The 13,555-nt window shown below is 42.7% G+C and overlaps 1 protein-coding gene and 1 pseudogene across 1 annotated transcript in view; one reads left to right on the forward strand and one right to left on the reverse strand.

The window, feature by feature from the left end:
- Window positions 1-797: 797 nt before the first annotated feature.
- The window catches only part of Nmt (N-myristoyl transferase), a 50,727-nt gene continuing 37,969 nt past the window's right edge, over window positions 798-13,555 (reverse strand). The window contains exon 13 of the mRNA XM_084593520.1: window positions 798-7,440. Coding sequence (XP_084449646.1) covers window positions 7,420-7,440 — 21 coding nt within the window. The 3' untranslated portion in view covers window positions 798-7,419. The remainder of the gene's footprint in view (window positions 7,441-13,555) is intronic.
- On the forward strand, window positions 9,516-10,966 carry LOC146198166 (uncharacterized; annotated as a pseudogene).

Genomic DNA, 13,555 nt, shown 5'->3' on the forward strand with positions numbered 1-13,555 from the left:
GTCAATAAAAACGCATAAAGTTGCGATTGTGTCGGGAATATGCCAATATTTTTATACTCTGCTCTGATAGTAAAACTGTGTAAGTTCTCTGGAGATGCAATCAAACCGAATGCTATATACATGATTTTACAAAGGGGTGAAGGGTGCTGCCATATTGGGGAGCTGGGCTGCTCTCGTAGCACAGGAAAGTGTTGATGACTTCCCACCTTAACAGCCCAGTCAAACCGGTTTCTCCAAAGATCGTAAAATGGTCTATATAAAGGCTAGCTATGCCCGTGAGCACAGAGAGGCAAAATGGGCCTCTCAGATGGCTAACCAGGCAAACGTCCGCGAACGAAACACTAAAGTCATTCCAGACCTCGGCCGGTAATGCCAATCAGCTTTTGCTCATTATTGCACTAAGCAAGTAAGATTAGCTTTTTTTTTTTTTTCGTAAATCACAGTGTCCCAGAGTCTAGGCTACACTGTCATTCATTTTGCGAGTGATCAATGAGTGTTCCTTTCACTGTAGACATCAAAAGTCTGAATCAAGTAGCGGAAAAATGTTTAATGCAATTTCCTTAGCAATAAATTTCATATTTTTCTACAGACAAACACCAGTACTATAAACTGAAGTAGCCTGCAACACTGCTCCTTGCATCTGGTGTAAGGCAGCTGGTTTCTCAATGCAGAAAAACCATATGGCTTCATGAGAAACTATAGCTTTGTGGGCTACAAGAATGAGATACTCTAGTGTAATGCTTTGTAATAATTCTGACTACCTAGGGTTCTTTAACGAGCACCAACATCGCAAGGCATATGGCAGTTTTTGTATTTATTCATTGAAACATAGCTTTGGGGTGAAATGAGGAGTCACCACAATTATTGTTGCTGATACCAGGCCATTAATAAAGGCGTTAGCCAAGTACCAAGGAGCTGAAGAAGACTGCTGCTATTATAGCTGGGCACCAAATCTCATTAGCTCTCGCTCCCGTAGCTTCGTAGTGGTCACTTGTACCAAAACAGTGGCGTTACATAGCCGTTGCCACCAGGATATAACCCTGCACTGCAGCTCAGCAGGTGAATTCTATGGCTGATCACTGTGGCAGATTTGTCACAGAAAAAAATCGAAAAAGATCTTCACGCAGCCTCTTGCTAGACGGAGCTCACATACCTAGCCCTAATCTGGATAGAAATCTGAACTGACAGGATTCCGGCTTCATTATCTGCTGGCATCTTGAACACTTGGCATTGAAGGGAAAGGGAGAATGGTAAAAAGCATGGAGGTAAAAGGTACAAAGTGAACAAAGGGTATGTTTGAACTATTTGTAGAGCTCACTTGGCCAACAGTCATCTGCATTTTATTAAATGTTCAGCTGCATGCAGTACAACAGCCAGGGCATGGTACATGGCTGCCCTATGAAAATTGAGACTTGTCAATGCATTTTTGTGGGCAGAGAAGTTTCAGTGTGGCCATACAAGCACTTTAATGCCTTCTAGCACCAGTCCATCACCACTCCCAGTGTTTGAGAAAATGCATTACTAATTGGCTTTTTGATCAAGGATGTCGGACCATTTAAATCGCTGCAAAGTACTGAACCCGAGTACTATATGTAGTATTGCATAGAGAACCTCGGGGAGTCTTCCAAAGAGATTTTGTGCAATATCTCAACTTGTGGTCAGTTATGGTGTGCTGTTATCTAAAAACAAGACGTAATGAAACATTTACCAAGCATCGCAGTAAAAATGAAGCACTGCAACAGCTCTTATGAAGTATGCACTTCAATCAAAGTATCAATCATGAGCTAAAATTATTCCATGGAATTTGAATGATCCTTTATAGACCAGAGCACAGAGAATAAATTGAATGCTGCCATTTTGAAAGCGCTGTAGCACCATTTATAGGCGGGCACGGGTATATGCAGAACTTGCACTTTTAAGTTTCTTTGCGGTTTTCGCTATCGACTGCTCACAAAACCATCGAAAGCGAATTTCATCTTTACGACAATATTGCTCTGCACATCTTGCAATGGCAGGGGCAATCAAGTGAAGCGAATGGTTTGTTTAAGTGCATGGTACCTTTGCATACAAAAATACTGTGGCTGGACTTTTCCAATTTGATTTGCATGCCGAATAATATGCCACATAATAGCAGAACCCTTGCAGTTTACAAAATATTTTACCTTCATATGGTGTCTCCAAATATGAAGGGCATCAGTTGCATTTGCTGATTCTTTGATGTCTCCATTTTTGTTTCCGCAGGGTAGAAGAAATTGGAATCAGATAAACTGAGCTGGAGCTACAGGGAAGTGTTGTCTCTTTTACAGCCATCACAGATTTGACGTACCAGCCCTGCTATGACAGGCAACACCAACCAAGCAGTAATGTGGAATTTCTTGACTGGTTGTTGTTGCTTACCATAGCAACACCACTACAGCAACGGAGGTTAAAAAAAGAACAACACTTCCTTTAGCTACAGCTCAGCTGAGCTGATCCCTTCTTTTACCCTGCTGAAACAAAAAAGGAGGCATTGGGGATTCAACAAGGTTGACGACTGGGCACATTGGTAAGGGTTCATACGTAACCAGCCAAAGGACGAGACACCTTCATTGTAAGGAATTTGATCTATTAGAAAAGTCGTTAGTTAGGCCTTGACTTTGTTGTTGTTGTTCTCCTCTAATGTGATGGCACATACCCACACAGGGGGATCGGCCAAGAATTGGGGTGCAAAGATATTAGATTTTGAGATGTATAACTACATCGGAAAAAAAAAAAAATAAATAAATGCTAGGGAATAGAAAAGGAAATGTAGATATGATAAACTAAAATATATAATAGTAAATACTAACACACGCAGTAAGAGAATAGTAAGATTTATATGTACAGAATAAAACTTCAAAGCATATTAGCCAGGTAGACGTTTTGTTTCTATTAAGAATTTTTGAATGGCGTTGAAAACATACATGTGGCTGTACCCAAGCATGGTGGCACCGAACGATAATAAAATTTGGCTGCTCAAATTAAGACCCAGCCGTTGTAACGGCTTCTCTAAGTACCGCTTTCTCATCATGGTAAAACGGCGGCAAAATATCAAGAAATGGTCTATTGTTTCCGGTTCCCCGCAGAATGCGCAGACAGGAGAAAGCGCCAAACCAGACCTATGCATATAGAAATTTAGGGGCGGAATACGACAGCGTAGCCTGGTTAGAGAGACCTCAGTCTGCCTTGATTGACATGATTTCCTATTCCAGGAATACTTGAGGTGCAGGTAGTCATCCGAGGATAAAATAGATCCAGACTGTGTGCTTAATAAGGCACGCCGCCGAAATCGTGCTGCTGTTATGTACGCTGTTGCCGGGAGGATGGGCAATACAGGGCCGTTCAGAGAATCTTTGGCTAGTCTGTCTGCAATCTCATTGGCTGTCACATTTGTACACAAAATTGACTTTGAATAGGCTTTGAATTTTCTTCTTCATCTTCTTTCCAATTTCCTGCCATTCCACCGATTGGTTTGTGCGCATGCTTTTCAGAAGGAGTCTTCGTTGTTTTCTTCTGATCAATAAACATTCAGTTGCTAGTCCAGCCTTGTCCTGTCCTCTTCTTTCCCGTGTCTCGTCCTTTGGCTGGTAAAGTATGAGGCATTGGGGAATAGGCACAAATGCGCCGTGCTCACTTGCACTTGCAGTATGCTGCCTGTTTGTGAGATGCGGGCTGAGACAGATTTTCGCAGACAACACACAAAGATAAAATATATATCGCCTACTGCAAAGGTTTCCCTAGTATGCGGTATATGGTTGCAAATCAAATTGGAAACATGACAGCCCCAGTATTTTTGTGTACAAAGGTACCATGCTTACCGTGCTCTTAAACAAACCATTCGTCCCACTTGTGGATGCCTCTGCCATCGTGAGATGTGCACAGCAGCCTTGCTGTGAGGTTGAAATTCACTTTCAGCAATTTTGTGAACAGCCAGTTGCAAAATCTTCAATGAAACATACAAGCGCAAGCACTATGTATACTCGTGGCAACCTCATTTGGCAGTCTAATGCCGCCGTATCACCACAGCACCTACTGATGGCGCTACAGCACTCTCAAAACGACGGCGTTCAATCTACTCTCCATGTTCTGGTCTATAGTTTTTTCATATACCCTCTACATACAAACAAAAGAAGGGAACTCACATATCATTTACTCGCATTATAACATTCCATGACACAAACAGTAATGTTTTGCCAGTGAAATGCCATTTAGAAAAAAAGGGCATATTTGTTCTCATATGAAAATGAACATACATAGTCGTTATATTCTAAAAAAATACAAAAAAAAAATTAAGTGCCACAAAGACCTGTTTAGCTCAACTTGGTACTTCTTGGTGTTTGCTTTAATCATGACTGCACTATCTTGAATGTTAAAACAAAAGTTCATTCATCTATCCTTTTCGTAAAGTAAGAAAGTTTGTGGAAAATGATGACTGCTAAGTATATGCATTTCATTGGTTTGGAATTCAACGCAATGTTCACCTACTATGATGAACCTTGCTAGTGCCAACACAGCTGCATGAAGCAACTCAGAAAGGCAAGTGGGGCAAGGCAAAAATCTGTTAACAATAAAGAGAAGGCAAAGAAAACCACATGCCGCTAAGACCTATCTTTTGATGAGAACAAAGTGATGCATGTGTGAGTGAGCAAGTAGTAAATTTCAGGAAACTCCAAAATGAAGTAGATTTTCTCAAAGGGATGACTGCCATTAACACGCAACTGAGGATTCCAAGAACACCAGAAAGGGAAGCCTGTATATGTTCCCCTGTAAGTTTATTAGCAATTCTTCAATAGAGTTTTAACTTTCACTTTTTACTTCGTGTTTTTACTTCAAGTTGATCAATCTAGCTTTTGTCCACCATTTAATGGTGGGTAAAGCAAACCCCATACGTGGCAATGTTGTCAAGTCTGCTTGCTGGCTTAAGACTCTTCTCCAGCCACAAAAGCCCCTGGAAACTGCACATCTTTCTTTCTTTTTTGAATTTATAAGGTTCTGCCAATGTAAGCAGTGGCTGTAGTTATTCCCTCTGTTCCCTTGATATCATAAGGAAAGAAATCAAGAACTGTTTTGCAATAATTTGATTGGATGTCTACAAGGTGACATGTTCTGCAGTGCAGGTTGCCTCAGTTGCCTTTTGGGAGCAGTATGAAATTGATTGCTGTTAACAATGCCTGCTCTTAAAGTTAGGACCTTCATCCTGACCTTGCTATTGGAATGCTGCTATACAGCTTAATTGTCAGAAATGAAAAGTGAAGTGGACATCTTATGTTATTTGTTGCCACAGCGGCATGGTGTTTTCTAAATGTATGGTGCCTGCGGTACCCCAGTCATGAAGCATCTATTTTAACTGCAAAGGCACACACAACTAACTTCATAACTGGGCATGTGACCAATTATTTGCAATGCTTTTCTGAAAACAGTGAATATCCATCTACTACAACTGAGCTACAGCACTCAGTTCCAGTAAATCTTTACGACTTTTAGTCCAACCAGTTTAGAATCCCCATGGTAGAGTAGATATTGAACAAGGAAGAGATTACTAACTGGCAGCCACCCAGTTGCTTCCTACAGCAATAAAAAAGATATTCACGGCCTTCACACAAATTTTGCAGAAAAACTCGTGCTCACCTGAGGACTACAATTCTGAAATTAATCTGCACTCATACAGTACTTAATGCATGTTACAAGCCCACAATGCCTCTGTGCATTCAATATTAGGCTTACACACTGTGCTTTAAAATTTCCAACACTCCAAAAGTGGGCATAGTTACATCAGAAAGTCATGTTAAACTGGTTCCCAGCAAATTTTCTCATCCCTAACTCTGTACCCAAGCCTGGATATTTATTCCAGACACTGAAACGACCTTCAAGAGACACTTCAAACATGGCGCAGCTTAATTTTTTCAAATGAATAAGCAACCTAGGTTTAATTTTACAAAGTTCACACAGTACACCAGCAGAGACTCTGCACTATCAGAACAGCAATTTCACAAATGATTTTATTAGTATCTCCTTAGCTGTCGCATCCGACCGGGTGCTGCATTCAGTACCAAAGTATTGTATGCATTGTTGCATGCACCTGCACGTGGCAGATGCAGCAAGTGCTCTTCAGAAGATAAAAAGTCCTAAATTTTTAGGATCCCCGTAAAACAGTATTATATTATAGAAAGTGCTTGCACCAGATATCGCATGGTAACAAATTTAAGCACTGCGCGCTTTTAGGCAAGCCTGAAGAAAGAAAGGAAGGAAGGAAGAAAAGAAGACAGTAGCACAGTGCCTCTAAACTAACAAGTGATAACTACAGCCACATTAGTACAACTGATTTAGTCTAAACAAAGTAATAACCTTTAAGTGACAAGAACGCCACTCTAAATAAACGTACGAATGAGTGGCCGCAATGAACTCAGGGATGCTCGAGCAAAGGCCACGCAATTCCCAAGAGAGAAAAGTGCACATGAGAGAGCAGGCTATGCTTCACAGCTATAATTTAGTATGCGAAAAGAAAAAAAAAAATAGAGAGAGAGGAAGCTTGCTTGGTGCAATATAATGAAAAAAGAATGCAAGGCAGCAAATAAACACACACACAACCTGCCACCAAAATTCCAGACACATGCCATTATCATTGCATGTTAATCAAACATGATCAACTTTTGCAATGAAAATCACAACTGCTATTGCAAGATAGGAGTTTCCAGTCTAGTGAGCCAAACGGAGTGGCTTTTAAGTGTTGTTCGAAGCTCACATCTGCAACAGGATGCAATTGGGCCCTACAGCCCATGTGAGTTCAGTGAAACTGATGCTCTACGTCCCAAAGAAACCACACTTAGGTTCATAACATCACTCTCACAGTACGTGCTGCTTGGGCATGCAATGTCCCAAGGAACAAGGCCGCTGTCTCTCACAATCGGTAACGCCATGCAAAGAACCATGGCACTGTCATGCAAAACATGGACGACTGCTCTTTAGCTGAAGCTTGCCTCGAGAAGAACAACGGAAGCTGGATGTGAACAAAAGAGTGGTCCAAATGGCACCCAATGAAGTGAATGGTTAGTGAGGAGGAGACATACATGCTGCACCAACCAGCCAATACCAAGAGCTGCTTCACATCAGCCGTTTTACAACTGTTGAAATGAAAAAGAAAAAAAAACTTGAAAAGAGGGATGGGGGACTAATATCTGACAGCCTGCCATGAGGGCAACAATCCTCCCCTTTCAGTGTTGTTTCTGGATGCAGTTCTTGGACACGCACTTAATTCCAACGAAGAAGGAATGAAGGCTGTGATAAGGCAACTGAGTCGGGTCATGAGACAGTTGCAACTAGACATGGCGTGGCTATCACAGCAGTTGGTGCATGCGCTTGGGTTTTGCATCTGTCATGCCCTTGGCGCTAGCCTCCACACAGTCATTGCAGAACAAGCCCAATCTGAAAAAGAAAAAAGGAAAAAAAAGGGCAGTGAATTCCTGGGGAAAGCACACTGAGAGCTATTTGAGCCCTTTGAGATACACACACACAAAAAGTAAACTGAAGCTCACTGCACATGTGCTCAAAAGGTCTTTAAAAAAAACCTAGCAAATTAAACTATAGAAAAAAAGAAACCTTTACCTCAAAATGGGGTACCAAAATGCACAAATACAAAATTAGAGACAGATATGCTTGTTGCAAAAAACAAACAATTTAGACTGTCACTAACCTGAGCACTTCAGTCAATAAGAAGCGAGTTCACAGCATTGACTTGGTGCTTCTGTGCAAGTGAGTTGAACATTTGAACAGAATAGTGCAGCCAAAGTATGAAAAACATATCTGTATATGTTGATAATTCAATACATAAAGCATGAAAATTAACAAATCATAAAAGTGCGAGTATGGTGCACCGATACTAAGGACGCACATTCTGGACACCCACCTACTAGCGGCACAGTGGCAGTGTACTACTCACCTAAGTATCGTTAAGCCTAGACTGCTCCTTACCAAAGCTGCCATGGACAGCGCTTTGCAACTAGATACTGCCAAGCATAACAGACTAATCTCATTATCAGTGCATGATAAGCACAACAATCTTTCATTAGATTACGGTACACCAAGCTTTAGCACTGCTTTCGACAGCAATGCAAGCGAAGCCTCGTGAGAGCCAACAGTCGCCATTGGCCAGTTAGGATAACTTCATTGTATGACAAACATAGTAATAAATGCTTGCTTCCCCGCATGGCAGCAGTGTCGCACAAAAAATGGCACCAGACCGAAGGCTGCTGCCAATCAAATTCCATGTACCTCACTTCAAACAGTTTTGCGTCGCCTTCACGTGACTAGCATGGCCAGCAAGTGCCAAAGGCCGCAACCAACACTGCTCCATGTGTGAAAGGTGATCGCGGGAGTGCCATTAGGAGAAGCACTGCTTGCGAGGCACGGCTGGCCATTCTATACATGAGAAGGTTCGTTTATTGGAGTTCGATAAACGCTTTTAGTATTACTATACTTTTGCATGGGATATTCAAGGGGATTATTTGAATGTCCAATCACTTCAGCAATAATTCATTAATACGGGTCCAATATATATCTGGTGTCAACTGTATTGCTAAGTTGTGATGTCTGTTCTGGTCTTGCGGTTGGAGTGTGCTACAGTTCACTCTATACGAAGTCAAGACAATCTTTATTTCACTCGAACCCAACACATACTGGAACTCTACAGTAGCTATGCAACAGGAGAAAGAGGTGAAATTTATGTATACAATTCATATGGCACACAGCATCCATTCATTATTACAAAAGCACCAAATCAAGAAAGGAAGTGCGTCTTTAACACGCCGAAAAACAGCTTGTAAGAATGACGAAGAAATTAATCATGAACCACTGAACTAAGGAAGGTACATACCACATGCTAGCACAACATGGCTCCTTAATTCGAACCTAGATACTTCGAATTTTTGGACAATTCGAACCACCCTCCTTGGTTCGGCCAAGCTCCACAGAGGCCTCTGATAAAAAAACCTTGAATTCCAATGTGAGTTGGTTCCACTACGGATATTTCGAACTATACGCCGCTGCGTCTGGTTGGCCTGGCACCCAGCACAAGGTCAAAGAGACGCCTCCGCGATAAGAAGGCATAGTTATACCCCGCGTCAACTTTTCTTGGCACCGCTGGAAAGGCTACGGGGCCGAAACGCATTATCTTCCTGCGCAGGTGAATACAGTCCGCAGGTTAAAATTAGTGTTTAGCCTTGAAGAAAATGGAAATCATAAAGCTTTTGATCTTGAGCACATTTCTAACATAACAACGATTCGTTAGCGTTGAAAGGTGACTGCGAAGCGTTCCCCCCCCCCCGGGTTTTCTGGGTTCGCTTGAGTTCCGTCGCAGGTCTTCAAAACACCCGTCGCGCTAAAAGAGGATGGCGTCTGCCGTTTGCGTCGCGTCGGATTCTTTCAAAACGTTACCTCTTCTTTCACCAAAGAAGATGCAAGTGAGACTGAATAACCGATGGTTGTCCAAGCAGGCATAAGAGATGGTGTGCAACGTGTACGCTGGAGTAAGGAGCAGTCAGCCTCAGCTTTCTATATCATCCATGCGCCGCAAAGTCGGCGAGCTCACCGGTGTGAGTGAGCGTGGAAAAGGCTGAAGCAAAAAAGGCTGAAGGAGTCACCTGGGCTTGTTTTCAATCAAGCCGGGAAGACGCGGCTTGAAAGGTACGACACCTTCACTCTCGCTGCTCTCAGGCGCAAAGTGCATCAGTATTATATGCGCAACGAAGTGCCGACTGCCGCAAAGCTACGGGAGGACATAGTAAATGATCTCGATATGGATATGCCGAATATAAGTGTCCGTACGTTGCAGAGGACACTAAATGATATCGGGTTTGCATTCCGGAAGCGCAAGCGAAACTTTTCCCTTCTGGAAAGAGACGACATCGTTGTGTGGCGATGAAAGTACCTCCGGACGATCCAGGAAATGAGAAAGAAGCAGAGGCAAGTACGCTTTTTGTTAGGTATTTTTGAACATGCATGCATGCATTATGCATGCATTATGTGAGAAGGAAAGGATGAAACATGTATTGTTGAGCTGTAAGACAATTACAATGGAAAAGCGCAGTGCAGTGTCGGAAGCGGTTCGGATGAACCTGGAGAGGCAGGCGCGTAATAGACGAAGTGATACGGTCATACGTAAGTTAAGTGTCTTGCGCTGCCGGCTTCGTCGTGCCATATGATCGTGATAAAAACCGTCCAGGTGCATCATCTCACATACCCTGCGTTCACTTATAGCGATGGGGCTGCTTCGGGGCTGCATGTCTGAGTCTATAAGCTTTTTTTTTTACCTCTGTCCATCCTAAATCAAGATCGCGTCAAAAGCACTCTGGGCTCGTTGTTTATTGTTATTACTATTATTATAATTATTATTCAGCTTTCCACTAGCAATGGGAGCAGAAAACTGCGTGCCACATAAATTCACTTCCTTTTGCATCACCATTTACTACCTTGATGAGACCTGGGTTAATGCAGGCCACGTTAAAGAGAAAGTTTGGACAGACACCACAGTGGCATCAGGGAAAGATGCCTTTCGCCAAGGCCTAACAACTGGACTTCTTGCACCAAGCTGCAAAGGCGGCAGATTGATCCTGGTGCACGCCGACAGTGAGAATGGATTTGTCGAAAACGCGTGCATGATCTTTCGCGATACAAAAGGAACTGCCGATTACCACACCGAAAGAGATGGTACTCGATTCGAAAAGTGGTTCATGAATCAATTAGTGCTGAACATTGATCAAAACACTGTAATAGTGATGGATAACGCTCCGTACCATAGTATGCACCTGGAAAAGGTACCAACTTCACATACTCAAAAAGTGATATTGAATCTTGGTTGACAGAAAAAAACATTCCGTTTTCGGGTTACCAGCTAAAGGCGGAACAGCTGCAGGATAAACCAACACAAACATCGATATTCTGGGTACCGCATTGATGCTCTGGCAACGAGTGCTGGCCACGACGTAGTCCGGCTGCCTCCTTATCATTGCGAATTTAACCCAATTGAGCTGGTGTGGAGTCAAGTGAAAGGCTACGTCGCTGCCAACAACACTACATTTACTCTGTCCGCAGTAGAAAAACTCATGAACGAAGGCGTCTCCCGTGTTACAAGAGACAATTGGTCGCGCGACTGTGCCCATGCTGTACGCCTTGAATAAGAAGCATGGGAACGTGATGGGAGTAACTGACACGCAGCTGAATGCCATTATAATTTCTTTGCACTCGGAATCTAGCTCATCCAGCGAAAGCAGCGAAATAAGTGGCGTGGAAGAATTGGAAGGGGGACAGCAAGATTGCTGATTAAGGTGACTTTCTTAATATTTCTGCTGAAAACTATTGTCACGTTGTGTAGTGTTGACAGTGTTGGGAAGCATCCATATATCTGTGTTAATTTATTCGACTACAGTGTTGTGTTTATGCAGAAAAAGTACCGGCTGTAGCTTTCTGTGCTATATAAAAATATGTGGTGTGATCTACTGGTATAAGCATTTACTGAATGCCTAGTTAGACACATATACAACAGATATATAGTTTCTACAAGCATTAGCAAAGATTATTTCAGGCACTGTCTCTTCTTCAAAACTTACTTTTTATTTTTCATGGAAACCTAACAGTATATCGCGCATTACCGCATGTTAGTGATGGCTTCTAGTGCTAAAAGATAGGTAAGCTACCTACAAAGTATGGCACTTCGTTAGTGAAAAATGTGCGCGTCAATAGCTATAATGCCTTACTGAAAGTTGCTGCGCACGGTTGATTGCACATATAAAAGAAAACAGCCATATCTGTAAGTTCTCGTCTGGCTCCTTGCCATTTATGATGGCTACAAAACCCGCGTGAACCTATTAAAAAAAAAATATCGAACTCCAATAAGTAAGCTGCGGAAAGCGCTTCTCTCTGGCCGCGGAAACGAAACTGAAACTGTAGTGAAAGACTCCGTGGAGGCCGACCCTCCTAACTACACGGCGGAGGGACACATTTACAGATGCTCCTCCCCCGTAGCTTCGCTAGCGGTGCCAAAACATGTTGTCGCGGAGTATAGAGGCTGTGCACGTCCAAAACGGGGACAGAAGATGAAACCAGGTAAAACTACGAAAGAGTGGATAAAGCCTAAATGGCGCCATGACTGGCGCGGTGGTCGGCGGCGCCGATAGGTAGGGGTTGGCGGTCGTGGCAGCAGCTGCCTGCTCTTCTTTTCCGTGCAATATCAGAGCTTGCAACTAAATACTCGTTAATTTGACCCCCTTTAATTCGGAAATACGGATAAGTATTTCTGTCAGCGCGTCCCAGCCAACGCCCATGAAAGGCTATGAAGTCAGGCGGACGCTACGGGTTCCCAAATAAAAAACCAGATCTTTACGCTGGATAAATGTTTTTCTTTTTTTTTGCGAGTCATCCATCCTTCCACTCATCAGTCAATAAAAGCACGTGGTCAGTCGTGATCATGACATCGGCTTTTAGCACCGTTAGCTTCAAAAGGCGTTTGTGCTATCACACGTCCCAATGATTGTGTGACAGTGGATGGAGCCCGCCTCAAACACGACATGATAAAGTGAAACCGAGACCTGCACAACCGGACGAGCCCCAAGTTGCCCCCTCCTCTTGGTTCCATTTTTTTTGCTAGAGTTAACGTGAAAAGGTACACATACCGTGATGTTACCGCTGCGCACATCTTTTTCCGTTGAGAATTTGAAAAGAAAAAAGAAAACGTAATTTTTAAAAAATTTTCAATGGAAAAATTGTCTCCTTTGACTTGATAGGTTCAAACGTGAAGTCCAACATTTTGATGTACTTAAAAGGAAGCTGAAGTGGTTTTTTGGCATTTAAATGATATACAACAATTCGAATGAAAAAAGTCTGCAGAACCCGGATGCAAGCTGGTCTTGCCTGGCTTTTGAAATGACAACGTAATCACAGATGAACAGTCAAGTCTTCTCAATGCGCCACAGTAGTGTAGAAAAACTCGTAATTGTTTCAAAGATTTCCCCTTGCTTCGCCCAGATTCTGTTGTGTGTTGTCCAATGTTGCCAGACAACTCCTCGTGAGGTATACTTTTGGTGGCACTGGTTTTATCCTTTCAAGCAACTGTTTTATCACTTGAAACGTAGCACCGCTTTTCATGATGTCATTGTTGCAGCCCCAGTCAGGCGCGGTGTACTGCGGAGAAATCTGCATGCCTACGTCATCTTAATTGGCGATTACATCGCCAATTCAAATGCTAGCACAGACTTCACATTGTTCACCACCATGTTTCGTAGATTTGTCCCCTTTAAGCTAGCTGAAATCGGAAATATCTTCAAGTGCCCTTTAACCAGTGCCATTAGTTTGAAGTTCACATTGATGGGCACAACATTTTCGCAATCTTGCGCATATCCTTTCTGATCCTACACCTGTGCTAATAAATTCCTGAGCACAGGTCAGTAGTGTCTTCAGAGAGGACAGAGGGCTTTCATCCTTCAGCTTTTTTTTTTACTTCACTGCCTCCAGTCAACAGCTCGTCATGTTTTCACTTGAGCAATTCTTC

The sequence above is a fragment of the Amblyomma maculatum genome, chromosome 2, assembly GCF_055883805.1.
Source record: "Amblyomma maculatum isolate TAMU_Amacu chromosome 2, ASM5588380v1, whole genome shotgun sequence".
NCBI lineage: Eukaryota > Metazoa > Arthropoda > Arachnida > Ixodida > Ixodidae > Amblyomma > Amblyomma maculatum.